The sequence below is a fragment of the Salmo salar genome, chromosome ssa12 (assembly GCF_905237065.1).
Source record: "Salmo salar chromosome ssa12, Ssal_v3.1, whole genome shotgun sequence".
Taxonomy (NCBI): Eukaryota; Metazoa; Chordata; class Actinopteri; order Salmoniformes; family Salmonidae; genus Salmo; species Salmo salar.
Window position 1 is genome coordinate 22713334 of NC_059453.1, and position 27391 is coordinate 22740724.

At 43.6% G+C, this 27391-nt stretch overlaps 1 protein-coding gene across 3 annotated transcripts; it reads right to left on the reverse strand.

Annotated features, from left to right (window-relative positions):
- Nucleotides 1–199: 199 nt before the first annotated feature.
- LOC106564503 (kelch-like ECH-associated protein 1B) lies at nt 200–26600 on the reverse strand. Of its 3 annotated transcripts, none has more exons than XM_045691059.1 (9): nt 26578–26600; nt 10542–11954; nt 9843–9944; nt 8601–8846; nt 6894–7190; nt 5861–6240; nt 3847–4052; nt 3385–3561; nt 200–2389 (listed from the first exon to the last, which is right to left on the reverse strand). In XM_045691059.1, the coding sequence occupies exons 2-9, from the start codon at nt 10746–10748 to the stop codon at nt 2112–2114; spliced, it is 1893 nt and encodes a 630-aa protein (XP_045547015.1). In that variant the 5' UTR covers nt 10749–11954; nt 26578–26600; the 3' UTR covers nt 200–2111. The 3 variants fall into 3 exon arrangements, with proteins under 3 accessions (XP_045547015.1, XP_045547014.1, XP_045547016.1); XM_045691058.1 differs by lacking the exon at nt 26578–26600 and adding an exon at nt 25947–26125; XM_045691060.1 differs by lacking the exons at nt 200–2389; nt 26578–26600 and adding exons at nt 2416–2810; nt 25947–26068.
- Between the last annotated feature and the right edge of the window lie 791 nt (nt 26601–27391).

Sequence of the window (27391 nt, forward strand, 5' to 3'; positions counted from 1 at the left end):
TTCAACGATGGTTCTAACGAACCGGATCCAGGTGCCTTTCTCTCAAAGCTAATTGGAGTATTGCTAAAAATAGGCTCAGATCACCATCTTTATTTTGATCGCAACGGCAAAAACGTATCCTATATCAGCACTTCTAAATCAGACGCTGTGTGAATACGAGTCCTGAACTGGGATTTCGACAAAAAAACATATGCCACTGTTAAAATAAACATATTTTAATATACAATGTGTTTTGTACAGTGTTTGTTTGCTGAAAAATGTACAAAGCATTTCTTTAAATATTCTATTATATTTCTTTAACTACTAAGAAGAGGGAAAAAAAGTCCCTTTCAAAAGAGGCATCCTTTCTATACAAATGTAGGCATTCAACAGGCATGCCTAAATACAATGCATGCTTCTCATTAGCAGGAAAACAATATCAGAGTCCAATTTTAATACAAAGTCGTTGTAGTAAGTCAAAGCAAACAAGAAAAAAAAAGGACAAAATTAATAAATAAAAAACTTCAGCTCTTAAATTCTTCTGTACAAGACTCCATTGGAATATAATATCAATGTACAAAACATCACTTAAAAAAACCTTTGTAGTTTAATTAAACCGCTGTTACAAATACATTTCTTTAAGTAGCCCGTACTAAATAGCACTCTATTCCCAATTTAGTTTTGGCAGGCTCCGGCCCACTGACATGCCTTCTCCATCAATAGAGCAGCGGAATTCAATTCAGAGTCATCAGGAAATATTTAGTGCACTACTCTTGATAAGGGCCCATAGGGCTCTGGTCAAACGTAGTGCACGACATAGAGAATAGGGTGACATTTGGGACTGACCCCTTTTCTTCTCTTCTTCCCATTTAGTGACATTATCAATGCGACTTAATGCACAACAATGGTCACTTGACCTGTGGTTTGGCCAGATGTGTGTACGAGTGTTAAAACCCAAAAGCAATCGCAGGGGGGAGATTGGAGATATATTTGTGTGTAATGTTATCAAATTAATTGACACTTCTTTGTCCTTATGGGCGGTCCTTGTGAGTTCCCTACTCTAAACCTTTTAGTACATTCCCGTCCCACAAATTCTTTATGATTGGTTTGCGACACTATTGAGCCGATAGTATCTAGACTCTCTAGGCCTACTTCGACCACTGTAGGCTAAGTCTCCAACCCTTGGCCCGAGCACCAACGTGCTTTCTTGCCACCAGAGAGTGGTCTGTATGCTGATGGTGGTAATCATGCCAGCAGGCATAGTAATGGCACTTATATTAGGAAAACCCTAAAATTCCCTATTTGTCCACAGACTTTGCCAAAAGTACTACAGATGTAGGATCTTTAATTTGAGAGAGTTTGCTACAGTAGGAAAATAATCCTGCAGCAACAGGAAATATGAATTATGTGGATTATAATTAATGGACATTTTTGTGTAGGGTTGATACATTTTTCATTAGGGAAAATCAAATCTAACATTTTTAAGTGGAAAATTCAAATTTTAGAAGCCTTTTTAAACCTTGAATACACTACAAGTTCGCATTTACTGCTGTTCAGGAAAATTCTCAGCAATAGGTACTTTGTCTTACACTTTCTTGTTGTTGAAGGTATGCAATTTTGTATATTTCTTCCCCTCCCCAAAATATTTGGTTTATCTGCACAGGCTGGTCTTGAAATAGAAAAAAGTGACTACTAATTTAGTAGACAGAGGTTAGTTAGTAGCCTTTCAAATATATTGTACAGCCCTTTCTCTTGGTGTAGACCAGGGAAACATTGGTCATTGGTCCAAGGGGGAGCTACAGTGCTACTGTGGTGGTATGGGATGGAGCACATAGAAGTAGATTTGAACAGATTAAACAATCTAGAACTCCTATTTCTATGACTTTGCCCATCTGCATTGTTATCACGGGAACAGTGAGTGAATCAACGTGCTAGATCATAAACCATATACATTTATCATTAAACAACTTGTCACATATGACTGAAGTTGTGTGAAACCAACATGGCTAGGGAGGGCCTCTGATCTTGTGTTTTTCAGAAGACCTGTGTTTCTGTCTTCTATTCAAGGTGTGGGGCGCTTTTCCATGGAAGACTGAAGAGGACTGAGCCAGGGATGGTGGAGAGCGTACGACTCAAGTCCCCTTGCCGAAGGCACCGTGTCTGGAGTTATGGTACGATCCAGAGTCCCCTCCTGTCCCTGAACACCCCAAACTACCACCCTCACAACCGCCAGTGACCTCCGTCCTCTCATGCTTCAGACACTGGGCCAGGTCTTTTTGGCAGGGCTCCATGGTAACGGCCACGCCCACACCACTGCGGCCCGACATCATGCGGGTCACCTCCGACCACGTGTCCGTCTCCGGGTCATAACACTCCACGCTGTCCAGGAACGTGTTCCCGTCATAACCTCCTGTAGAACGGAGGAGGAGAGGAGAAGCATTCTTTAGGACAGGATGGGATTTATAAACACTTTTATAACATATGAGAATTGTATCTCAAAATGTAAATAATAACACATGTATTTTATATAGTGCTTTTCATTACACGTTGAATCGCAAAGTTGCTTTTAAAAACAAAAACAAAACAATTCAACAACAAAAAAATGTAGGAGGATCTGGTAGTTATTGGGCGATGGTCTTTCATCATGGGCAGTTCAGAAAGGTAGTATTATGAGCGGAGGGAGCATTGCTGGAACAGCCAGGCAGGGAGGCAGAGACATCTGACAGACAGGCCATGGAGCTCTTCATCGGGTTCCTCGTTGTCTGTCGATGTTCACAGCTCCTCCTCTCTAGATCAGGCTGGTAGCACCCACCTGGCTCATGCTTCAGGGACTGTAAAAGCGCAAACAAGACCACCACACCTCAGCAGTAGTCCTGAAACGCGCCCTACGAGGCGAGCCTCTGCATCACCTCACACCGCAGTCCACTTCCCTCTAGGAACCGGAGCAGGAGGCCAAAAAGCCGATGCTGTTTACCAGGTGTTGCTGCTGCATCATTCAAATGGAGCTAGCTGCCAAATATAAACTGACTTGCCATAATCACTCCTGCAATTCTGTGAGTCACCACCAGATGCGTCTCTCAACAAATGAGCCATTTTTTTTTTTATAAAAAAAAAAATCCAACTAAATAAATAAATAAAAACACTTAAAAACAATAAGATATGCTCTCTCTATGTCACTTCGACACTGGAAAACTAAATGTGACCTAAACACTGTAGTACTACATACTGCACTTCATTTGGGGGTTGATTCTGTCATAATGTATTAGCTAAAACAAAATGGGTATTTGGGGCGGACTCCAGGGCTTTGTTTACGGCGTTCAAAGAAAGAATTCTTGCCCCCGAAGCAAATTCCTCATAATTACGCTAAAGCATTGTTGCGGTAGAACCTGCTTCTACAATACCCACCCAGTACATAGATCTTCCCATGGTGCGCGGTGACGCCCAGGGCGGAGCGCCGGTGCCTCATGGAGGCTGCAAAGCTCCAGGTGTCAGTCTCAACGTCGTAGCGCTCCACTGTGTTCAGCTGGTTGGTGCCGTCATAGCCCCCCATCACGTAGATACGGTTCCCCAGCGCACACACACCTGATGGGTCAAAGTTCATTATTAGAAGGGCCTTCTTGACCCAGGTGGGACTTTAGGCCTACACACAGGTTTCACTCTGAATCGCCACCCTTTACCCAGAACAGTGCATTTGAAATCGATTTGAGAACATTGGATTTGTGCAAGCATGGCTGGAGAGTTTCCACCATATTCCTGTCCACGCCTTTTAAATAAATGAAGGGGCGTGTAAGTACACACGTCGAGAGAAGGGTAGAGAATCAGACCGTAAATTCTGTCCAAAGTCAGTGTGCTCCCTTTGTTCCTCACCTGCCCCAGAGCGCACAGTGTTCATGGCAGCCATGCTCTTCCACTCATCCCTCTCTGGGTTATAACACTCTGAGGAGGAGAGACGGTGTGTGCCGTCGAACCCCCCCACCGCGTACAGCAGCCGGGTGATGACCGCCACGCCCACCCCGATACGCCGCGTCAACATGGGGGCCACCAGGTGCCACTGGTCCCTGTCTGGGTCATACCTGAGGAGGAAGGGACAGAGACACTGTCAGTCAAACACACTGACAACACCAGCGGAGCAGGACAGAGAGACACGCCCACAAAATCAACCAACTGGACTATATTTAGTGTGAGGTTGGAAAATCGTGACAAAGTCATTTCTTCCTGGTTTATTTTTAGGCACAAACAAATACTTTCTTTGAGATAAAAAAATATATATACTGTATATAAACTCAGCAAAAAAAGAAACGTCCTCTCTCGGTCAACTGCGTTTGTTTTCAGCAAACTTAACATGTGTAAATATTTGTATGAAAATAAGATTCAACAACAGACAAACTGAACAAGTTCCACAGACGTGACTAACAGAAATTGAATTATGTGTCCCTGAACAAAGGGGGGGGGGTCAAAATCAAAAGTTAGCCAGTATCTGTTTTGGCCACCAGCTGCATTAAGTACTGCAGTGCATCTCCTCCTCATGGACTGCACCAGATTTGCCAGTTCTTGCTGTGAGATGTTACCCCACTCTTCCACCAAGGCACCTGCAAGTTCCCGGACATTTCTGTGGGGAATGACCCTAGCCCTCGTCCTCCGATCCAACATGTCCCAGATGTGCTCAATGGGATTGAGATCCGGGCTCTTCACTGGCCATTGCAGAACACTGACATTCCTGTCTTGCAGGAAACCATGCACATAACGAGCAGTATGGCTGGTGGCATTGTCATGCTGGAGGGTCATGTCAGGATGAGCCTGCAGGAATGGTACCACATCAGGGAGGAGGATGTCTTCCCTGTAACGCACAGCGTTGAGATTGCCTGCAATGACAACAAGCTCAGTCCGATGATGCTGTGACACATCGCCCCAGACCATGACGGACCCTCCACCTCCAAATCGATCCTGCTCCTGAGTACAGGCCTCGGTGTAACGCTCATTCCTTCAACGATAAACACGAATCCGACCAGCACCCCTGGTGAGACAAAACCACGACTCGTCAGTGAAGAGCACTTTCTGCCAGTCCTGTCTGGTCCAGCGACGGTGGGTTTGTGCCCATAGGCGACATTGTTGCCTGTGGTGTCTGGTGAGGACCTGCCTTACAACAGGCCTACAAGCCCTCAGTCCAGCCTCTCAGCCTATTGCGGACAGTCTGAGCACTGATGGAGGGATTATGTGTTCCTGGTGTAACTCGGGCAGTTGTTGCCATCCTGTAACTGTCCCGCAGGTGTGATGTTCGGATGTACCGATCCCGTGCAGGTGTTGTTACATGTGGTCTGCCACTACAAGGACGATCAGCTGTCCATCCTGTCTCCCTGTAGCGCTGTCTTAGGCATTTCACAGTACAGACATTGCAATTTATTGCCCTGGCTACATCTGCAGTCCGCATGCCTCCTTGCAGCATGCCTAAGGTACGTTCACGCAGATGAGCAGGGACCCTGAGCATCTTTCTTTTGGTGTTTTTCAGAGTCAGTAGAAAAGCCTATTTTGTGCCCTAAGTTTTCATAACTGTGACCTTAATTGCCTACCATCTGAAAGCTGTTAGTGTCTTAACGACCGTTCCACAGCTCCATGTTCATTAATTGTTTATGGTTCATTAAACAAGCATGGGAAACAGTGTTTAAACCCTTTACAATGAAGATCTGTGAAGTTATTTGGATTTTTACGAATTTTCTTTGAAAGACAGGTCCCTTTCTTTTTTTGCTGAGTTTACTTCCTTGTATAACATCACTTTGCTCCGCACAGAATCCTACATACCTAACCAATCATAACCCCAACCTAAGGACCCAAAAACTCCCGCTCCCTTCATCAAACCTCCCAATCAGATCTCAGTTCTACGAACCTCTCCACGCTGTTATGATGAATACATCCATGCGACCCTCCGACAGCATAGATCATCCCGTCAATCACCCCGACTCCTATCCTGTTCCTGGGTACACTCATGGGAGCACAAGGCAACCAGCAGTTGTTCATGGGGTTATAACAATCCAACGTGTTGGAGTCCATATTCCCGTCAGGAGCGTTGTTCCTTCCTCCGACAGCGTAGAACAGCCCAGAGATGACCACGGCAGCCAGGCCACTCCGGGGGACCTGAAGGTCAGCTAGCCTCAGCCAGGCCCCAGTACAGGGGTTGTAGGCTTCCAGATAGGACAGGGACTGACGGAAGTATCCCCCTGCCGTGTAGATGAGCTGGGGCACTTTGGGCGTGCGGCATGAGATCACCTAGGAGGACCACATAAATGTATCAATCAATTGATCCATCAGGAGATTGATTACCTTGGAGAAAAATGCATTGGAAATATTTTTGATATTTCCCTATCCCCTTTTTTTCCTCCCAATGTCAATTCCAATCTTGTCTCATCGCTGCAACTCCCCAATGGGCTCTGGAGAGGCGAAGGTCGATGACCCGCCAAACCACTCTCCTTAACACCCGCCCGCTTAACCCGGAAGTCAGCTTCACCAATGTGTCGGAGGAAACACTGTTCAACCGAAGTCAGGCAGCAGGCGCCCGGCCCGCCACAAGGAGTCGATAGAGCGTGATGAGCCAAGTCCCCCCCCGGCCAAACCCTCCCCTAACCTGGACAACTGTGCACCGCCCTATGGGACTCCCAGTCACAACCGATTGTGACACAGCCTGGGATTGAACCCGGGTCTGTAGTGACACCTCAAGCACTGCGATGCTGCGCCACTCGGGAGGCCGGCTTTGTAGTTTTTTAAAACTTTATTTAATCAAGGTTCTTGGCATCAGTATTGGACATTAAGTGCTAGATACAGCAGCAAGGTCATTGATGCACATCAGAAACAATGGAGGGTGAGGCTTTTGAACTGTAACTGTACCATTTATTTTTACCCAAAATACCAACCAACCATCTCACCTTGGTGGGCTTGTGGAGGGTGAGGTCCTGGAAGATCTGCGCCAGGTAGTCTTTACACTGGTCGTCCCACTCCAGAGACTGCAGCTGGGCTTGGAGGAAGTGTGGGGTGAGGGAGTGGCACCGCACAGCCTGGAGCAGGGCCTGGACGTAGGGCCGCCGGTTCTCCCGGTCGTACCGGACCCACGCCACACAAGCCTGAAAGACCACCGACTCACAGCGCACGTTGAGTTCGTCGCGGCTGATGAGAGTGACCAGCTGGCATTGGGAGAGGTTGAAGAACTCCTCCTGGGTCGCCACCTAAAGGTGAGAAGGAGACTGTTTTAAGAAAGGCATCACTTGGTTGCCAGTCTAAAATGAACACATGGAGAATAACAAGGAATTACTGGATATGGTTAATGGGCAATTGTTAGGCTTTTAGAATTAAAAAGGGGAGTAACAAAGCATTTTGAAAACATTTTTCTTCAATGGAGCACACTGAATCACACAGTTCACCACTGGTATTCATCTGATTATGACTCATAATCATTCTTTTGGTTGTGGGAGTGTGTGTGTGTGTGTGTGTGTGTGTGTGTGAGAGACACATCTCTCCCTGTTAACCAGCCAGCCAACCGGCTCTTCCATTGTAACAGTTTCAGTCTGACTCCCTTTGAAGTTATGCAGACTGACTGCCTGTACATTGAACATACATGTAAACCCCCATGAGCCTGCCCACACAACACTCTGATTCCACACGACTCACCCAACTCACGCACAAAACTAACCCAACACACACTCACCTAACCCACTACCACACAATAGTACGATTATTCATGTTGAGTGTTCACCAAGGGCCAAAGCAGAAAAGAAAGGAAGATGGTGTACAGTAACAGCTGAGACTATTTGCTCAGTGGTGCAGGTGGCAAAGCCTTGACGTTTCCCTTAACTAAACACAGTGAGTCAGTTGAGGAAACGGTCTCTGGCTTTTCAAAGACACCAATTACAGGAAGGGACTACAGATCTGAGAAAAGCCATTCATCTGTATAGCAGCTGTATGGCCTGACAGTGAAACTAACGATAAGGTTGACTGAATGACTCATCCATATCAAATGAAGATAAGGAGAGATGCACAGTATCCGCTTGAATTATTTCAACTGATCGGAGTCTGGCGACGTGGTTATTTCCTGGGAAACCCCATAGGGCGTATCGAAAGGTCAAGGAGCAAAGTGTCATGGTGAAACACTTCGTGCCATCAACAGTGAGCATGCTCTGGATACTGGACTTTTCCAACTCGGGGGGAGAAAAAAAGAGAGACCGTCATTCTCTCTGAAGTGTGTACTTGTTCACTCCCCTCGTGAGTTTAAAAGGATTCTACCTATGGTTTGGAGAATCGCAAAACCCAAAGAACAAGGTTAGGCAAAGCTGATCCTGAATCAGATATGAGGGGGGGGAAAGCTAACTGTTTTAAAAGGATACTTCGGGATGTTGGCGATGAAGCTTGTTATCTACTTCCCCAGAGTCAGATGAACTCGTGGATACCATTTTATGTCTCTGTGTCCAGTATGAAGGATATTAGAGGTCATAACATGCTTGTTGGCATTGTCTTGCGAAACTACATGTAACTTCCTTCATACTAGATGCAGAGACATAAAAATAGTATCCATGAGGTCATCCTACCCTGGGGAAGTAGATATTTGCTCAAATCCAGAAAACAGTATCTACACCCCATACCTGGCTGAAGTTCATGTAGATATATTCCCGAGCTTTCTGATGGAGCTCCGTGCAGCTGATCTGCTCGGCGAAGCTGGCTATGCCGATGGCGTTGCTAGGGTCCAGCTGCGTAACCAGGAAGTCGCAGCAGGCCTTGACCACGCTGTCGATCTGGTACATGACGGCGCCGTTCATGACGTGGATCACACACTTCTCCCCCACAGAGATGCTGGCCGTGTAGGCAAACTCTATCAACCTGCCCATCACCTGAGAGAGAGGAGGGATGTGGAGAGAGAGAAAGGAAGAGAAAAGATTGGAGATGGAGAGAAGAGATGGGACAGATGGAAAAGAGAGTGGAGGGCAGGTGAGAGAGAATGAGACGAGAGTCATTAGAACAGTTAGAAGAGACAGGAAGACAGAAAGGGGTCGATTCAATTACATCATTATTGTTGCATAAGGGCCCAGACTGACACAATCTGCCTCAGTACTGAGGCACTACACAATCAAATAAAACCGATCAAATCAAATTGTATTTGTCACATGCGCTGAATACAACAGGTGTAGACTTTACCGTGAAATGCTTAGTTACGAGCCCTTTCCCAACAATGCAGAGTTAAAAAGTAAGACAATTCACAAATAAAAATAGGAGCACAATAAATACTATCAAAGCCATGGCAGTGTGGCACAGTTCTGAGTTAGCCTATGACAGAGAGCAGTCAGAGAGCTGCTGGTTTATCAGTTCCCTCATTAGTCAACATGGCTAATCCTGCACTCTCTGTGAGCTTGGTGTGTCTGCGTGTCTAAAGGCAGCGGCATGATTACGATCTCTCCGGAGCTAACTCAGTGAGGCTGTACGCACCAGCTGGAACAAAGAAGCCAGCGATAAAAGCAGGTGTGTGTGTGTGAGCGTGTATTTTTACCACTGAAATACAACCGTCTTTCTTATGGAGTCAATCTTTGGTCCCTCGTAGGAAAACGTGGAGTGACTGCCTTCCTATCTTGAATGCAACGTGGATAATTACAACTGGGATTTCTGAAACTCTAGCTCTACTGACACACCTGGATGAAAGGCGGTCTTCTCACCCTCCTACTTACGCAGGTCTCCCTCATCTATCCAGTGTTCACTACTATTACTCACGGATTCTCACATGAAAATACAGTTGGTTTCAATAAAAATTGGTTAACACTTTACTTTAGGCCAACAGCTAGAAAGGTTTATTACATGCCTGTGGCAAGTCTTGTAAAATGTGTTGTAGCACTCACCCGGGGGTGTATCCCCTCGATGGGCACCACCTCCATCCCACACTCCTTCAGGCCGTTGGTGAACATGGCTCTGAAGACCGGAGAGGACGATGCCAGCACCACCTGTAGACATGAACTGTCAGCTTGATAACTCAAACATATAAAAGTAGGGCTCCTACCGTGTACAAACAATTCAATGAAGCAATATGTCTGTTAATCAACTTTTCCAATGTATTATGAGATTCCCCGATATCACCATGCACTCCTCTTTCACAAGACGGTTTTAAAAGGTCCCCCGAAATCACTAGCATAACCTCATATATATATACACACACACACACACACACACACACACACAGTTGAAGTCGGAAGTTTACATACCCTCTCTTGGGAGGGGTTATTTTTGACAATTTTATTTGAAAACAATCACAGTAAGGTCCTTAATTGTTACCAAGAAATTATTTGAGATAAAAAATTTAAAAAAACAGCTGCATTGGAGCTTTAAAGGAGATCGGAGTGCCGAACATAATTTTTTTCAGACATTTTTGGGGGGAGTTTCACAGACAGAATCGTGTTAGAAACAAATCTGGGGATAAACTAGAAGAGAAGGGCACAGACCCCCCTGTTGCCAAGGGGGCACGAGTATTCTGAAGTCAGAAGCGTTACCGCTACGCCAGACTCCGTCCATAGCATAACCGTTATTGACACAATGCTACACACCTTGTGTGCCACGAAGTCCACGGCCTCCAGGTCGTTGTAGCACACACGAAGCGTCACATCGCACAGCTGGCCGTCCAGCCGCAGCTCGTTCATGATGGCGAAGGCGGCCGCTGTGTGGCTCTCCAGCGTGTAGCTGAAGACGCGGTGGCCGTTGCGCGTCGACGGCGTCACCACCGCCTTGCACTCCGTCGGGCACTCATTAGACATCCTGACTGACGAAGGATCCTTCCTGGTGCTTCTGTTGAAGCTGTGACAACAACTAAGAACAGTGTTGGGAGTGACTACTGCCGGACATCCTTGCTCACTGAGGGGCAAGGAGACACAAGGGAAATGTTGAAAACTGGAGGCGCTAGGGAGGGATTGTAGAAGGCTAGGACCCTTTTCCTGGGGTCTTTGTTGTTTTTTTGGTTGAATGTATGTCTGGGACTGTAGAGTTCAGAGAGTACCAAATTCGCTTTCTTAGAAAGGCCCGAAAGACGGTTTCTTAGCCCTTACTCCTCAATTCCAGCCACTGTGTCCAAGAGTTTTTCTTACAGTCTTACTTATTCCACAAGCCCAGCCATAGTGCACATCCAGGTGCTAGTGTAAAACTAAAAAAATACTTCTACATGAACTGCCAGTCATGGTTATGCACGTTATAACCAGGCCAATCGTAATCCACCACGATTTATGGCATCATTCAAACCAGTGTTCTAGATTCTTTCCCACCTGCCCTTGAGTAAACTTCTCGTCTTTTAATTAAAGGAACAGCAAGATGTATGGTCTTTATGGCAGGAAGTATGCAGCAAGTCCAAAAAGACGCAGTAGGGAAATTACTGTTATTCACGTCCGCTTGTTGATATGTTTTTCTCCTAAAGGGGAACTTTCTGAACAAAGGAGAGTCAGCAACAGTCAGAAAAACAGACAGATGTGTCTAGTACTCTGACATCTTCTCTCAAGTCCAACTACTCCGTTCAGAAGTTGTTTTAAGTTACGTTATTTCAAGCATCCACAGAAATCAATTTCCAACTGAAAAATGTTTTTCCTGTGAAGATAAGCGGTCGCAGGTCAAAACTTGCTTATTCATTTTTCGCTCCGAGGCCCAAAAAACAGACACTGATATACTACTGCAACTTAAATGGTGGTCATAATTATAATCAGGACTTAGCTCATGGAGCTAGCTACACTTCTGCCAGGAGTTGGGTAGTAGAGGGGTGTAAACTCCTAAACTCTGTAGAGAGAAAAAAGAGCAGGTGCCAAAAATGTCGTCAGCGTAAGCTAGCAGCCCTGAGGATTCAGGAATGAGAGGGGGGAGCTCAGTTTAGTTTGGTTGATCAGTTGCTCCACTCTAGAAGCTTTCCCAGAAGTCGCCCTGCTCTGGAATCTCAAATTGCACTGTTGTATTTACTGGGAAGATCTGGGCGCCGTTGGCAACTAGAAGAGAGAAAAGACAGGACAGTTAGGTGTTAGGGTGGATAGGGTTTATCTAATAGTGATGGGGGAAAGAAAACACATTTACATATCGGGATATACTTTTTGATGATATATCGTACTGACAATATTTAAATAATATTTTTTGCGCTAGTTGGCTGTACCTGCACCAAAATGTCAGTATTTTCCCTTCATTGTTCACCATCTACCTTTAATTTGTTTTTAGCACTTATTTCCATGTCTGATCAAAACAGATAGCAGTCTGGAGCTAGAACTTTCATTTTCGAGAGTGATTTAGTATGTTATTCGACAAGCGAATGACTCAGCTAAATAACATCCCGAAGCCATCCAACCGCAATCACTCCAGTCAGAACAAAAGACTGTCCTAGAACAGAAAGCGATATACAACATACAGTGGGGCAAAAAAAGTCTTTAGCCACCAATTGTGCAAGTTCTCCCACTTAAAAAGGTGAGAGAGGCCTGTAATTTTCATCATTGGTACATGTCAACTATGACAGACAAAATGAGAGAAAAAAAATCCAGAAAATCATATTGTAGGATTTGTAATGCATTTATTTGCAAATTATGGTGGAAAATAAGTATTTGGTCACCTACAAACAAGCAAGATTTCTGGCTCTCACAGACCTGTAACTTCTTGTTTAAGAGGCTCCTCTGTCCTCCACTCGTTACCTGTATTAATGGCACCTGTTTGAACTTGTTATCAGTATAAAAGACACCTGTCCACAACCTCAAACAGTCACACTCCAAACTCCACTATGGCCAAGACCAAAGAGCTGTCAAAGGACACCAGAAACAAAATTGAAGACCTGCACCAGGCTGGGAAGACTGAATCTGCAATAGGTAAGCAGCTTGGTTTGAAGAAATCAACTGTGGGAGCAATTATTAGGAAATGGAAGACATACAAGACCACTGATAATCTCCCTCGATCTGGGGCTCCACGCAAGATCTCACCCCGTGGGGTCAAAATGATCACAAGAACGGTGAGCAAAAATCCCAAAACCACACGGGGGGACCTAGTGAATGACCTGCAGAGAGCTGGGACCAAAGTAACAAAGCCTACCATCAGTAACACACTACGCCGCCAGGGACTCAAATCCTGCAGTGCCAGACGTGTCCCCCTGCTTAAGCCAGTACATGTCCAGGCCCGTCTGAAGTTTGCTAGAGAGCATTTGGATGATCCAGAAGAGGATTGGGAGAACGTCATATGGTCAGATGAAACCAAAATAGAACTTTTTGGTAAAAACTCAACTCGTCGTGTTTGGAGGACAAAGAATGCTGAGTTGCATCCAAAGAACACCATACCTACTGTGAAGCATGGGGGTGGAAACATCATGCTTTGGGGCTGTTTTTCTGCAAAGGGACCAGGACGACTGATCCGTGTAAAGGAAAGAATGAATGGGGCCATGTATTGTGAGATTTTGAGTGAAAACCTCCTTCCATCAGCAAGGGCATTGAAGATGAAACGTGGCTGGGTCTTTCAGCATGACAATGATCCCAAACACACCGCCCGGGCAATGAAGGAGTGGCTTCGTAAGAAGCATTTCAAGGTCCTGGAGTGGCCTAGCCAGTCTCCAGATCTCAACCCCATAGAAAATCTTTGGAGGGAGTTGAAAGTCCGTGTTGCCCAGCGACAGCCCCAAAACATCACTGCTCTAGAGGAGATCTGCATGGAGGAATGGGCCAAAATAACAGCAACAGTGTGTGAAAACCTTGTGAAGACTTACAGAAAACATTTGACCTGTGTCATTGCCAACAAAGGGTATATAACAAAGTATTGAGATAAACTTTATTTGACCAAATACGTTTATTTTCCACAATCATTTGCAAATAAATTCATTAAAAAATCCTACAATGTGATTTTCTGGATTTTTTTTCTCATTTTGTCTGTCATAGTTGACGTGTACCTATGATGAAAATTACAGGCCTCTCTCATCTTTTTAAGTGGGAGAACCTGCACAATTGGTGGCTGACTAAATACTTTTTTGCCCCACTGTAGCTTTAAGGTAATCAGAGTTTACAGTCACCCATGAATCCTCTTGGGAGGGGTCCCAGTTTCTCTTAGTCACTGTGACTAGAGTCAACATACTTTTAGACAACATCACAGCTCTTGGAGAGCTTGGGTGTCTACACAAATTCCACACAAGGGAATGCAGAGTCTGTCCCCCCAGACCTGGGTTCAAATACCATTAGAAATCATTTCAAATACTGCATCTATGCTTGATTGAGCATACCTGCTGCAATGGAACCAATAGAGACGTCTCAAAAGTGCAAACCCCACCCATCTGGCTCTTCAGACAGACTAGAGCAAATGCTCAACGTATTTGAAAGATTTGTAAAAGAGTCTGAACCCAGGTCTGGCGGTAAGACAGCCCAACCTCTAGTCGAGAGTCTGATCCGAGTGATGTACTTCCTGAGGAAGACAGAGTGAGTGACTTCAATTAGGACAGAATTGAATTAAATTAGGACAGAATTGAATTAGTCATCGTGACAGTGTTTTTTTCTCCCCTGGATTGTCCTGTGACCAATCTGGCTACAGCAGTGGAGAGTAGGAAAATAACCTCTCTCACACACACACACACAAATAAGTAAGTTACAGGCTATACAGGTGTTAAGCCTGTTCATTCACAACTAGGCCAATACAAAAGCCACTATAGAGAGTCAGTTACTCAGCAACAATTGTTATCGTGTTATTGCAGCTGCTCTGGCCTGAGTGGGTAACATAACTGCAATGTTACGTTTTGCACATAATGATTACCTGTACAAGTAGATAAGAAAACTGACTGGCTGAACTGGAGGACAAGTTATATGGCCTACCTGTTTTACACGCCTCCCAAATGGCACCCTATTCCCTATGTAATGCACTACATTTGACCAGGGCTTATAGGACTCTAGTAGTAGTGCACTATGTAAACTCTTAGAAAAGAAGGTGCCATCTAGAACCTAAAAGGGTTCTTCGACTGTCCCCATAAGAGAACACTTTGAAGAACCCTTTTTGGTTCCATGTATAACCATGTTGGGTTCCATGTATTGCCCTCTGTTGAAAGGGTTCTACATGGAACCCAAAACAGGTTATCTTATGGGAACAGCCGAATAACCATTTTTTTCTAAAAGTGTAGGGAATAGGGTGCCATTTGGGCGCAGACTTAGTTGTATGGTCTGCCTACCTACAGTTCTATCTTGGTCATTCTACTACCCTCCCTCTATATTACATGAAATCCTGTACAACTCACTGAAGTGAAACCAAGATTAGACTAATATTATGTGGTTGGATGATTCTCTGGAAAGAAGACGATGCTTACATTGGACACTGATATATTATTACAGTGTGTAGGCCTAACTGAAGTAAAGTTGGGTCATTCCTACAATGTAGTGTCTTTTGGACCTCGTAACTTTAGAAAAAAGGTTCAGAAAAAGGACTTTTCGACTTTCAGAGAAAAATATTGGTCAAGCTCAGGCACTTTTTTTTTTAAACCGGTTAGGCACATAATCCTAACAGGGTGGAACCTAACCGGGTGGAAATGTTGAGCCTAAATTAGCCACCAGCACTGTGAGTGAGCAAGATAGAGAAGTAAAAGTAATTTAAACTCAATCAAAAATATTTTAAGCTTTTGAAATTTGGTCAATTTCCCTCTATAATTTAGCCTAAAAACAGGGTGGACATTTATGAGTTGGACATACAGACTAACATGAAACATGGACAAATAGATCTAACTGAGTGTTTATATTTATTCAGCTTTGCACTGTTGTTTTCTCACCAAATAAATTAAAAGGGGTTGTTTTCTTAAATGGAGAATTACAACAAACTAACAGGGTGAAAAAGAGATACACAGACAATCTTTAATAAAATACAATAATCATGAAAAAAAACATTGTTGAGAGAATTTAACTAGGACTATAAAATAATGAAGAAAGATGAAATATTTTATGGCTTATATTTATTGTGGAAGTTGATGAATAACAGCCAGAGACATGGCAAAACACCGACATCCACTACGAAAACAGTTCCAAATGCATTACAATTCAGTTTCAATATCCATATTTTTGTGTTTAAGGTAAAAGGACACCTGACCTTATATTTAAATCCTTTTGGATTCCACATTTTACACTAAAGAAGAAGTGATATTTCCTGGGGTAAGAAAAGGCACGGCATTGTAGGAATGTATAGTTACCCATTATAGCTTAACGAGGAGATGTAGGAGTTGTAGCTTAACGAGGATATGTAAGAGTTATAGCTTAGCGAGGAGATGTAGGAGTTATACCTAGATGTAGGCTACAAAGCAGCAGTAGTAGGCCTAGTGGTAAGTAGACCTATATTGTGTCTTTGTTGTGTGAAATCTCATGGAAGGCCTATCCCTCACAGTTTCTTGAGAAAGAAATGTCACAGTTTAATAGTAGGCTGTTGCTCAACACTCACAGTGTACTCATCATGGAAGAACTCACCCCCTCAACTAGCTGAGTTTACGCAACGATGATATATACACCGAGTGCACAAAACATTAACAACACCTTAATATCGATTTGCCCTTTTGCCCTCAGAACAGCCATAATTTGTCGAAGCATGGACTCTACAAGGTGTCAAAAAGTGTTCCACAGGATGCTGGCCCATGTTGACAAAACTGTGAGAAGCATTGGAGTCAAGTTGGCTGGATGTCCTTTGGGTGGTGGACCATTCTTAATACACACGGGAAACTGTTGAGCTTGAAAACCCCAACAGCGTTACAGTTCTTGACACAAACCTACTACCATACCCCGTTCAAAGGCACTTAAATCTTTTGTCTCGCCCATTCACTCTCTGAATGTCACACATACACAATGCATGTCTCAATTGTCTCAAGGCTTAAAAATCCTTCTGGTCTTTAACCTTCATCTACACTGACTGAAGTGGATTTAACAAGCAGCATCAATACGGGATCATAGTTTTCACCTGGTCCATCTGTCATGGAAAGCGCAGGTGTTCTTAATGTTTTGTACACTCAGTGTTCATCTCGATGGAGTTGAGTTGAGACGAGTGTAGGTGGACTGTAGGCTAACTCCAACTACATCAAGTCCCCGTCAGTCAATACTTGTAAAAATGTAAATTCTTTAATGCTTTCCTAGTACCTATGTTTGTTCTGTGTAGCTGCAAGCTTTTCTTTGTTTACTAAAATCTGTATTTTTTGATAAAAGTAGCATTTTACATGAACCCTGCCAAGGGGCATTCCAAATTCAACTGACAACTCTATTACAATCAGGACAAGCACAGGTACACAGTAAGCGTTAAAGAATGGATATTTATAAAAGTATCGTGTGGTGGTGCACGCTTGAAGTCGTAACTTCCTACTCCATTGAAAAACTGTGGATTACGGGGTGCAATTTCACAGACGTCACATAAAATTATGTTTTTAATCAAAAACAACAGATTTCAGCACCCAAAGAAAAGCCTGCAGTTACAAACATATGCCGCGTTCACGTGCTAGTCGGAACTAGGAAACTCTACAATTTCCGACTTGCTATCTGGTTGTAGTTCTACACGTGACACGTTCAAGCAGTTAACAAGTCGAAAATGTCAGTTTCTTTGATCCGACTAGCACAAGAACGCAGCAATAGGTACAAGGGAAATCATTAAAGGGATAGTTGACCCAAATTATAAAATGACAATGGTTTCCTTACCCTGTAAGCAGTCTATGGACAAGTTATGACAGCAATTCATGTGTCGGTTTAGTTTCCCTGGCACTGGTTCCACATGCTAACGTTTCAGTATTTGTGGCACAAATCCCATTCACATCATGGGAAAATATCTAAAATTGATTGTGAAGCTCAACAAAGTCACTTATAAATGATTTGAACATTATGCACAGAAAAAGCTAATATCAGTCCCATGACTTGTGGTGGTACCATAGAAATAGAATGACTAGAACGAGCGTCCCCATTTAAGTCATAATGGGTGGACAGGCAGCAGTGGCTGTCGGTGCCATTTAATATGAGGGAGGACAATTCTTTCTTTTTTATGAGCATAGCCTTATTTCTATTACAGCATATTGGATGACTGTCATTCATATTCCATTCACCCAGCTCAATGTAACATTGATAGGTTTTGGTTACTACAGAATACTCTAGTTTTCCCTTTACCCATCATGAGGTTGCTACAACCTAGCCTATGAATGAAAGTTTACAACGTAGGTGCACAAGTTGAGAGAAACATTTGAGTAATCAAGGTTACAGACATTTACACATTCAATATCGCCTTGCTCACTCTTGCCTGCATCTAGCTGATTTAGGGTGTAATCATTAGTCCATCAGTTGCAAATGAGAGTTTCTATTGGAGAAATTCAGGTGTTTATCACCATTTCGTTTGATTCTGTTTAAGAAACTTTTTTCTTTAAAGTTATTACATTTTCTTGTTTTTCAAATCAACCAACAAAACACATTCCACATTCACAGATGTGACAGACTTAAAAAAATAATAATAAATATATATACACACACACACACACACACACACACACACACACACACACACCACAAAGAATAATTATTGAAGAAGAGATATATATATATATATATATACACATATAAAAAACTTGCAGCAGCACTATCAAGGTTCTTATTAGCTATTTCCAGCCTTAGCTGAGACGACGAGCAAATAATTAGTTTTTAGATTTTACAGCACCTTACACAACATGTATCTGCTCATTTCCCTAATCACCCCATTCACTCTGTCCAATTTGAAATATATTTGAGTAGTGGAGACCAGAGTGTCAAACTTGGGCTGTCTCTTGCTGAGGTCATAAGTGAGCTTTTCAAGAGGGAGAAAGTCAACAATCTGGTCAATCCACATTTTAAATGGAGGAGAGGTATTAGAGGCCCGCAATACAAGAATACATTTCTTAGCAAAGTACGTAATAGTCATAAGCAAATTCTCTCTGTCAGGATCAAGAACAAAGTCCTGCTGGGCATTAAGATAGATAGATACACGGGGTCATATCAAACTGTACATCTAGTATTTTCTGTGCAGCAGTATGTATAGATTGCCAGATTTTGGCAATCTCTCTACAACTCCAAAATACATGCATATAGGTTCCACTTTCAGAGGTACATCTTTTACAGTTAGGAGAAATGTCAATTTTCATTCTATGGAGTCTCAAAGGAGTGTAATAAGATGTACACTTATTTTGCCTTTAATGGATTGTGCTGTGACAAGAAGGGTTTCAACTTCATTCAACTGAGTTCTAAACCTCCTCTTGGAAGTAAATGACACGTCTAATTTGAAGATATTAAAAAAATAAAAATAAAGGGATCTTGGCACATTGAATTCACTGCAGAGCTCTTGAAAGGATTTCAGTGTAGTGGTTTTCTGATGAAGTGGGTCTGAAAAGGTCCTGATTCCTAGAGTATGCTGAAGATTAAAGTTGGCATCCCTCAGGGCTTTTGGCAAGTCTGAGTTGCCTACTATAGGCGAGAGAACATATTTGAGAGGAAATGCCCAGGTATTTCTTACAGTCCCTCCACGCTAGTAGGGTGCTGTAAATCACAAAGGTTTTGGCTATGTTGCCCACTTCACTAAAGTTATTAATGAATATAATTGAGCTTAGGGGCAATGAACCACAGGATTGGGCTTCTATTTGAATCCACGTTGACTCGTCTGTTTGTGATCCATGTTATCATGTTGCGGATTTGGGCAGACCAGTAGTACAATTGAAGGGAGGGAAGGCCAAGACCACCCTTAGATTCAGGTTTCGATAGAGTGGAGAACTTGATCCTAGGTTTTTTATTGGCCCATATAAATTTGGTGATGCTTTGGTTAGTTGTTTTGAAAAAGGAAACTGGGAGATAGCATGGGAGCATCTGAAATAAATAGTTCAGTCTAGGGAGGATGTTCATACGGATGACAATAATTCTTCCTACTAGGCTAATTGGGAGGGAGATCCAGGTTTGGAGATCGTTCTTGATTCGATCCAGGAGTGGAAGATCATTTTCCTTGAAAAGGCTATTCAGATCTGGTGTTATGAAGATCCCAAGGTATTGAAACCCCTGTGTCTTCCATTGGAATGGACATAGTGTCTTCATAGAGCTGGTGAGTGTAAGATTGAGAGGGCAGACAGTGGATTTGCTCAAATTTATCTTATAACCTGAAAACTTGCCATACTGAGCAATTGTGTCTAAAATGGGAGGGAGGGATTTCTCAGGGTTGGATATGTAGAGCAAGACATCATCCGCGTAGAGCGAAATCTTGTGCTGCAGGCCGCCAGCAGAGACACCCATAATACTTGGATTGCTCCTTATCAACTCTGCCAGAGGCTCCGCCCCCAACAAGTAGCGCAGGGGGGACAGCGAGCACCCTTGTCTTGTGCCCCGTCCCAAAGGGAATCTGTCAGAGTTCAGTCCGTTAGTAGTCACCATGGCATTTGGATGAGAGTATAGTGATTTGATCCATTTAATAAAGTTTGGGCCCATATTGAACTTGTCTAAGACTGAGAACAGAAAGCTCCACTCCATCCTGTCGAACACCTTCTCAGCATTCAGTGAAGCCAGCAGGACAGGTGTCTTCTGTGCGTTTACTTGATCAATAATATCAAAAAGACGGCGAATGTTATCAGAAGAGTATCTGTCTCTAATAAATCCAGTTTGGTCCCCTTTTATTATTTTGGGAAGAAGAGTGTTTAGTCTTTTGGCGAGCAATTTGGTAATTACTTTGTAGTCAAAATCCAACAAGCTTATGGGCCGGAAGGACGAGCAGGATAGAGAGTCCTTGTCTTTTGTGAGCAACACTGTAATGCGAGCTGTGTGCATTGAGTCTGGGAGAACTCAGTTTTTGCAAAAATCCTCATTGGCATAAAAATAGGGCTAAGCTGGGGCCAAAAAGCTTTATAGAACTCTGGGGAATCCATCTGGGCCTGGGGACTTGTTAGGTGGCATGGAAGTAATTGCCTCCAGGACCTCCTCAGGAGTGAAGGGGGAGTTACAGGCGGCGAATCGCATCTCTGTCAGACATATCAGTGTGGATGACGGATCACCACCTCAAGCTGAACCTCGGCAAGACGGAGCTGCTCTTCCTCCCGGGGAAGGACTGCCCGTTCCATGATCTCGCCATCACGGTTGACAACTCCCTTGTGTCCTCCTCCCAGAGTGCTAAGAACCTTGGCGTGATCCTGGACAACACCCTGTCGTTCTCCACTAACATCAAGGCGGTGACCCGATCCTGTAGGTTCATGCTCTACAACATTCGCAGAGTACGACCCTGCCTCACACAGGAAGCGGCGCAGGTCCTAATCCAGGCACTTGTCATCTCCCGTCTGGATTACTGCAACTCGCTGTTGGCTGGGCTCCCTGCCTGTGCCATTAAACCCCTACACCTCATCCAGAACGCCGCAGCCCGTCTGGTGTTCAACCTTCCCAAGTTCTCTCACGTCACCCCGCTCCTCCGCTCTCTCCACTGGCTTCCAGTTGAAGCTCGCATCCGCTACAAGACCATGGTGATTGCCTACGGAGCTGTGAAGGGAACGGCACCTCCATACCTTCAGGCTCTAACTACACCCAAACAAGGGCATTGCGTTCATCCACCTCTGGCCTGCTGGCCCCCCTACCTCTGAGGAAGCCCAGTCAAAACTGTTCGCTGCTCAGGCACCCCAATGGTGGAACAAGCTCCCTCACGACGCCAGGACAGCGGAGTCAATCACCACCTTCCGGAGACACCTGAAACCCCACCTCTTTAAGGAATACCTAGGATAGGATAAAGTAATCCTTCTAACCCCCCCCTTAAAAGATTTAGATGCACTATTGTAAAGTGGTTGTTCCACTGGATATCATAAGGTGAATGCACCAATTTGTAAGTCGCTCTGGATAAGAGCGTCTGCTAAATGACTTAAATGTAAATGTAAATGAGTTGAGATCTTCTTGGTCAGTCTCTGATAATTTAGGTAGCGAGAGTCCCTCTAGGAAGGAGTGGAGTTCTGCCTCCGTGTGTTTTCTCTCAGAGGTATATAGTTTGCTGTAAAAATCATGAAAAGTTAAATTGATATTTTTTGGGTCATATGTGACCTCGTCCCCTGCTGTTCGGATAGCCATGATTGTACACCGACTGCTCTTTTTTTAATTGTTCCGGGAAAAAAAAAAAAAAATAACCTGGAACAGTTAGCAACGCACAACGTCTCCCCCTCCCCACCAAAGAAATGCCTCATCCTCTCCGCCCCGCATTGAGTAAATGACAACGTAGCCCCCGTCCAGACCACATTAAAAGAGGGAGAAAATAAAATCAATAGCCCAGCCTACATATACCTCCCCCAATGGACATAGGGAACCACAAGTAATAAGTGCAACAAAACAAAAAAAAAAAGGGGAAATAAAAGTAGGCTGAAACGTTTGTAGGCCTAGGTTAGACTATAGAGCCTATCCCTCTCAGCTAAAGGTAAATAAATATAGATTAGACGGCTATAATGACATTTAGCGGGGCGGGTGGGTCTTTGGATGTCGGCTATATGTTGTCTTACCTCCTTTAATAATAACAGTAATTGCATTTAGTCATTGTTCCATTTCTCATTGACCAGGATTGTCTTTCAAAAAACGTTTTCACTCTTCGGGAGTTTTGAAGCGTCGCAGGGCTCCTTGGTGAAGAATCCTGAGCTCGTTTGGGTATTTGAATCCCCTAAAGATGCCTCTGTCAATGGAGTATTTCTTCACCTCGTCAAACTCTCGGCGTATTCCAGCTGACAGGTCCTGGTGTAAAGTGAGTTTGGCGTTTCCCACGGTAAAGGTGTTGATTTTCGTCGCCTGTAGGACTCGTTCCTTGTCGGAGAATCTCAGGAAACGTATGGTGATTGGGCGCGGTGGTTGTCTGGCTGCTGGTGGGGGCCTCAGTGCTTGGTGGGCTCTCTCGAGTTCTATGGGCCTGTCGGTGGACAGGTGGAGCCACTCGGGAAGTTTGTCTTGCAGGTAGCGGATCAGTGGCATGTTTCCCTCTTCTTTTTTGCCCAGATTGAACACAATTATTCCTTCGCCCCCTGTATTCCAGGTCCTCTGTTTTCTCTCCCAGATGCTCCATTTTCTTTTTAGCATATGCTATTGTTTCCATGGCGTCTGTCAATAAGTTTTCCATGGATAGGATTCGCCCCTCTGCCTCGTCCAGGGGCCCTGCGTTTATGGTTATCTTGTTGTTGATGTCAGGCAAAGCATTTTCCAGGATTGTCACCTTGCCCCCTATCGCACTGAGCTGAGAGTTAATGGCATCTAATTTAATGTTGAGTTCTGTACGTTGGGATCTCAGCTCAGAAAGGATGTCTTCGACAGAGTGCGAGGTTGGCATTCGTTGGGCCTCTGAAGCTAGCTGCTTCTTGGAGGCTTTTTCCGTCGCTAATGCTCGAGTCTGGGTAAAAATGTCACCTGCAATGTCGCCGCCATGACTTTTTGACTAAAGCTAAAAGGAGTTTAAACTTGAAGTGGAGGTAAGATTAGGAATTGTAAACTACTTGTGCGGAGCTCTTAGTTGCAGCCATCTTGTTCAAGGGTCACGTGATCCCCCCCAAGAAACGTTTTTCAACAGAATCGGCGGAATGAATACACCCCTGACCACACGCAAACACAGTTCACTTTCATAGCAGCCACATGCAATCAGCATGATCACTTTGCTCGTTAATTCCTTCTTACATCTTCGCGCTCTCCAACCTCTCAATTTTTCCCCTTTGTTTGTGGACTTCAGTGCACAACACATCAGCTGTCTGTGACCAGGTGAAAAAAACCTTCCAAACCATCATAACAGCTACACACAGCCTACATCTTTGTCACCATATTAGCTAACATCATACTCATAAACAACATAGCTACTAGAACTAAAGCATAGTAATCGCTACAAATTATGCAGTACAGTCATCAAGCAGTTTAGCAGTTACACCTGCCGGCTCCGGTGGCAATAAATTAATCAAACCAGAAGCTTACCTTGACTTGGAAAAAAGTTCCAGTGTTGGATAGCCATAGCCTGCTAGCTAACATGGCATCCCTCTCTGTTTGAGCAGTGTTTGAGTAGGCTAAACTATCTAGCTGCATTCGCTAACTAAGTAAGTGAACGTGGAGAAAATACAACAAAATATCATGCTTGCTTATTCATTTTTTAGGAAATGAAATTGTTCAAAACTGTTCAACTATTGTATTTCTCTTTGAGTCAACTACTCACCACATTTTATGCACTGCAGTGTTAGCTAGCTGTAGCTTATGCTTCCAGTATCAGATTAATTATCTGATCCTTGGGTGGACAACATGTCAGTTCATGCTTCAAGAGCTCTGATAGGTTGGAGGACCTCATAAGTTGTCATAATTACTGTACAAGTCTATGGAAGGGGGTGAGAACCATGAGTCTCCTAGGTTTTGTATTGAAGTCAATGTACCCAGAGGAGGACGGAAACTAGCTGTCCTCCGGTTACACCATGGCGCTACTCTACAGAGTGCTGTTGAGGCTACTGCAGACCTTCAATGCAAAACAGTGTGTTTTAATCAATTTACATGAATATATTTAGTATAGTGTTATATAAAAAGGTTACCTTTAATGTTTCGCTATTTTTATGAAATTCACTCCTCTGAGGAGCCTCCACTAACTGTCACATTTTGAGTGTACCCATGCTTAGGTTTACGATAGGAAGGTTAAGACAATGGAGTCACAATAATGCAGAGGGTCTACCGCTCTGAATCAACCATGGGACCAGCTCAAGCATAGTAGCTATGCTGCTTAGGCAGAACGCAAGCGGTCTGAAGCAGATCATAAGGTTGGTGAAAAATTGCAATTGAAGCTAATGCAAGACAAAAGACATCTATCCAGCTTGTTAACATTGTAATCTTCAACCTACATATTAAGACAAAGTGGTTCTAATATCCCATAACGCTTTGCAATTCATGGGGCCAGTTTTGTAAATTAGAAACTGCCCTCGTAGTCAATATATGTCTATAGGCTACACTCTTCTGGGCAGATCACGCTGGAACCCTGTATGGAAGATATCCACATTACAGGGATTTACACTAGAGCTATCCCTCAACAGGCCTACAATCCCCGGCCTAAAGTGGACACTTTCTCCGCGCCAAATACGATAACGTTACTTCGCAGAGAACGACAATATGTTTCAATTTGATGTGCGACATAAGAGATACGCACTTGCAACAAAGTAGACTACAAAATTGCTGGATTGTCTGGGGAAATGTGAAGTGTTGCTTAATCGGAGTTACAATAGTAACTCGATCCCATAACTTTCTCGCGCTTCTTAAATAATTAATTTAGACAGACGTTGTACATTTTGATAGATACTGACACTAGACGAACGACAAACTGATCGACCACCGGTAGCCTAACCTTTCCTAAACTATCTGAAACAATGCCCACCTGTATTAAAAACGTAGGCTTATTTCAAACAAGATTGCTAGAGACTGGCAATGCGCCTTCGCCAGTGACTCATCTTATCGTGGACTGTGATGAGAGAGCAAATTACGGAACTGCGTGTACCAAAACATGACCCAGAAGTCAAGAGTCCTTATGTAAACGGACATAAAGAAAGTGCTTACCGCGCAATTATATAGCACCATTTGATTTTGCTACAGATTTCAGACAAAGGAATGGCGATTTCCCAACAAATAGGCTACAGTGATACATTTAGCTTTCTTGGTGAGTCACATGTAACAGTTATAGCTAAACACATTGACGTGTTGGCATGCACCGACGTTAAAATACTTCACTACTCGTTCACAACAAATATGAGCATTAGGCAACCAGTCGATGTACTATTAGGCTATAGCAACAAAACACCACGGCTAGTAAAAGCAAACGCTGTGAAAAACAGTGTCAGATAATCAAAATTAGCTTCGCTGTCAGTAACTGCCTGGCATTATTGGTGTCGACTCGATTCGTAGAAAACATGTTACCGATTGGAATCGGAACATTAACATTCTCGCGACAAAATCACTAATATTATATATCTTCACAATCAATCGTGATCGGCTTTCTCAATAGTAAAATAGACTCACATAGCTGAATAGTTCCATCGCTGTCTGTGCGCCACATAGGAACTGGGGAAAGCTGTAACACCATGACTAAGCATTGTACAAAACTGATTCTCACTGCCAAAATAAGAGTGGGCCCCAATACGAGTCTGCTGGCCTCCATAGACAAGTATGAGCGGAGGGAGGGGACTTTTACGGAAGAGGAGTTCTGAGAATAAAGGAAGCGGGACTAGTTCTGCAACGTTCTCAACGCGCTTCTGACAATCAAATATTGACAAAATTAGCCCAATTTTCTCAAAATATACATTAGAAAGTCGTATTCGAAGAAATTGTACAATCCGTTAAATAAATGTGTGTGCACTTTACAGAAATAAGGAATTAAGCTTTGAATGAAGTGCAGGCTGTGCACTTTTCAATAAAGCTGAGTTACAAGTTCACACAGAAACAAGGCACTGGGAAAACTGAATGAATCGTAACAATAAACTACAGTAGATTGAATGAATAACGCTAGCTTTTACACTGACAATGCATCTTTTTCTTTGAATGAATGACGTCATTTTGAAATAGACAGCTGTTCAGTTGAATAGGCCTATATGAAAATATACATTTAGTTACATTCATCAACCCCATAATAACATATTATCATATGGCTCACCTGATATACCTCACTTCATATTCCCATGGATTTGAACTTTTGGGTACATTTTCCATTCAATTTCACGATATGATTATTGTACAACTGGACACATAATATATGCTGCTTGTTCCAGGTGCGGAAGGTGCTGACACACCAATACATATTGTTCTTCCCTAAACAGTGTTCTGTCTAGAGAAAATACGTAATTCCAGCAAGTACTGTAAATTCCAGAACACAGCCACAAGGTGGCACTGAGAGCTTAGTTTGTTATGCTGGGCACACACCACACTTACCCCATGTCCTTGTCCCAAATATTTTATTCCTCGCATCCTCAACCCCAGGATGTGGGTGCTCGCATTACACGATCATTTCCTAGTTGATCCTGCCTGGTGTTCTACAGAGTGAATTGAAGGTGAAAACGTAATATTGACAGCTGCATCCTCTCCACAACTCCACCAATAAACCCCGCCTATTTCTTCAACTTCTCTTCTTAAAATATGATTTCAAACCTAAACCTAACTGCACCGTTAACCTTATACCTAACCCTAACCTTAAATGAACACCACCAATTGTTTTATTTTTTTCATGAATTTTTATGATGTAGCCAGTTTTGACTTTCTAGCTGTGGTAACTACTACTCGGATGGTATTGCGCCGTCCCAACCTTCGCTCTCTCTCTCCCGCTACTCTCTCCTCTTCCATCCTATCATCTCTTCCCTCTGCTCAAACCTTCTCCAACCTATCTCCTGATTCTGCCTCCTCAACCCTCCTCTCCTCCCTTTCTGCATCCTTTGATTTTCTCTGTCCCCTATCCTCCAGGCCGGCTCGGTCCT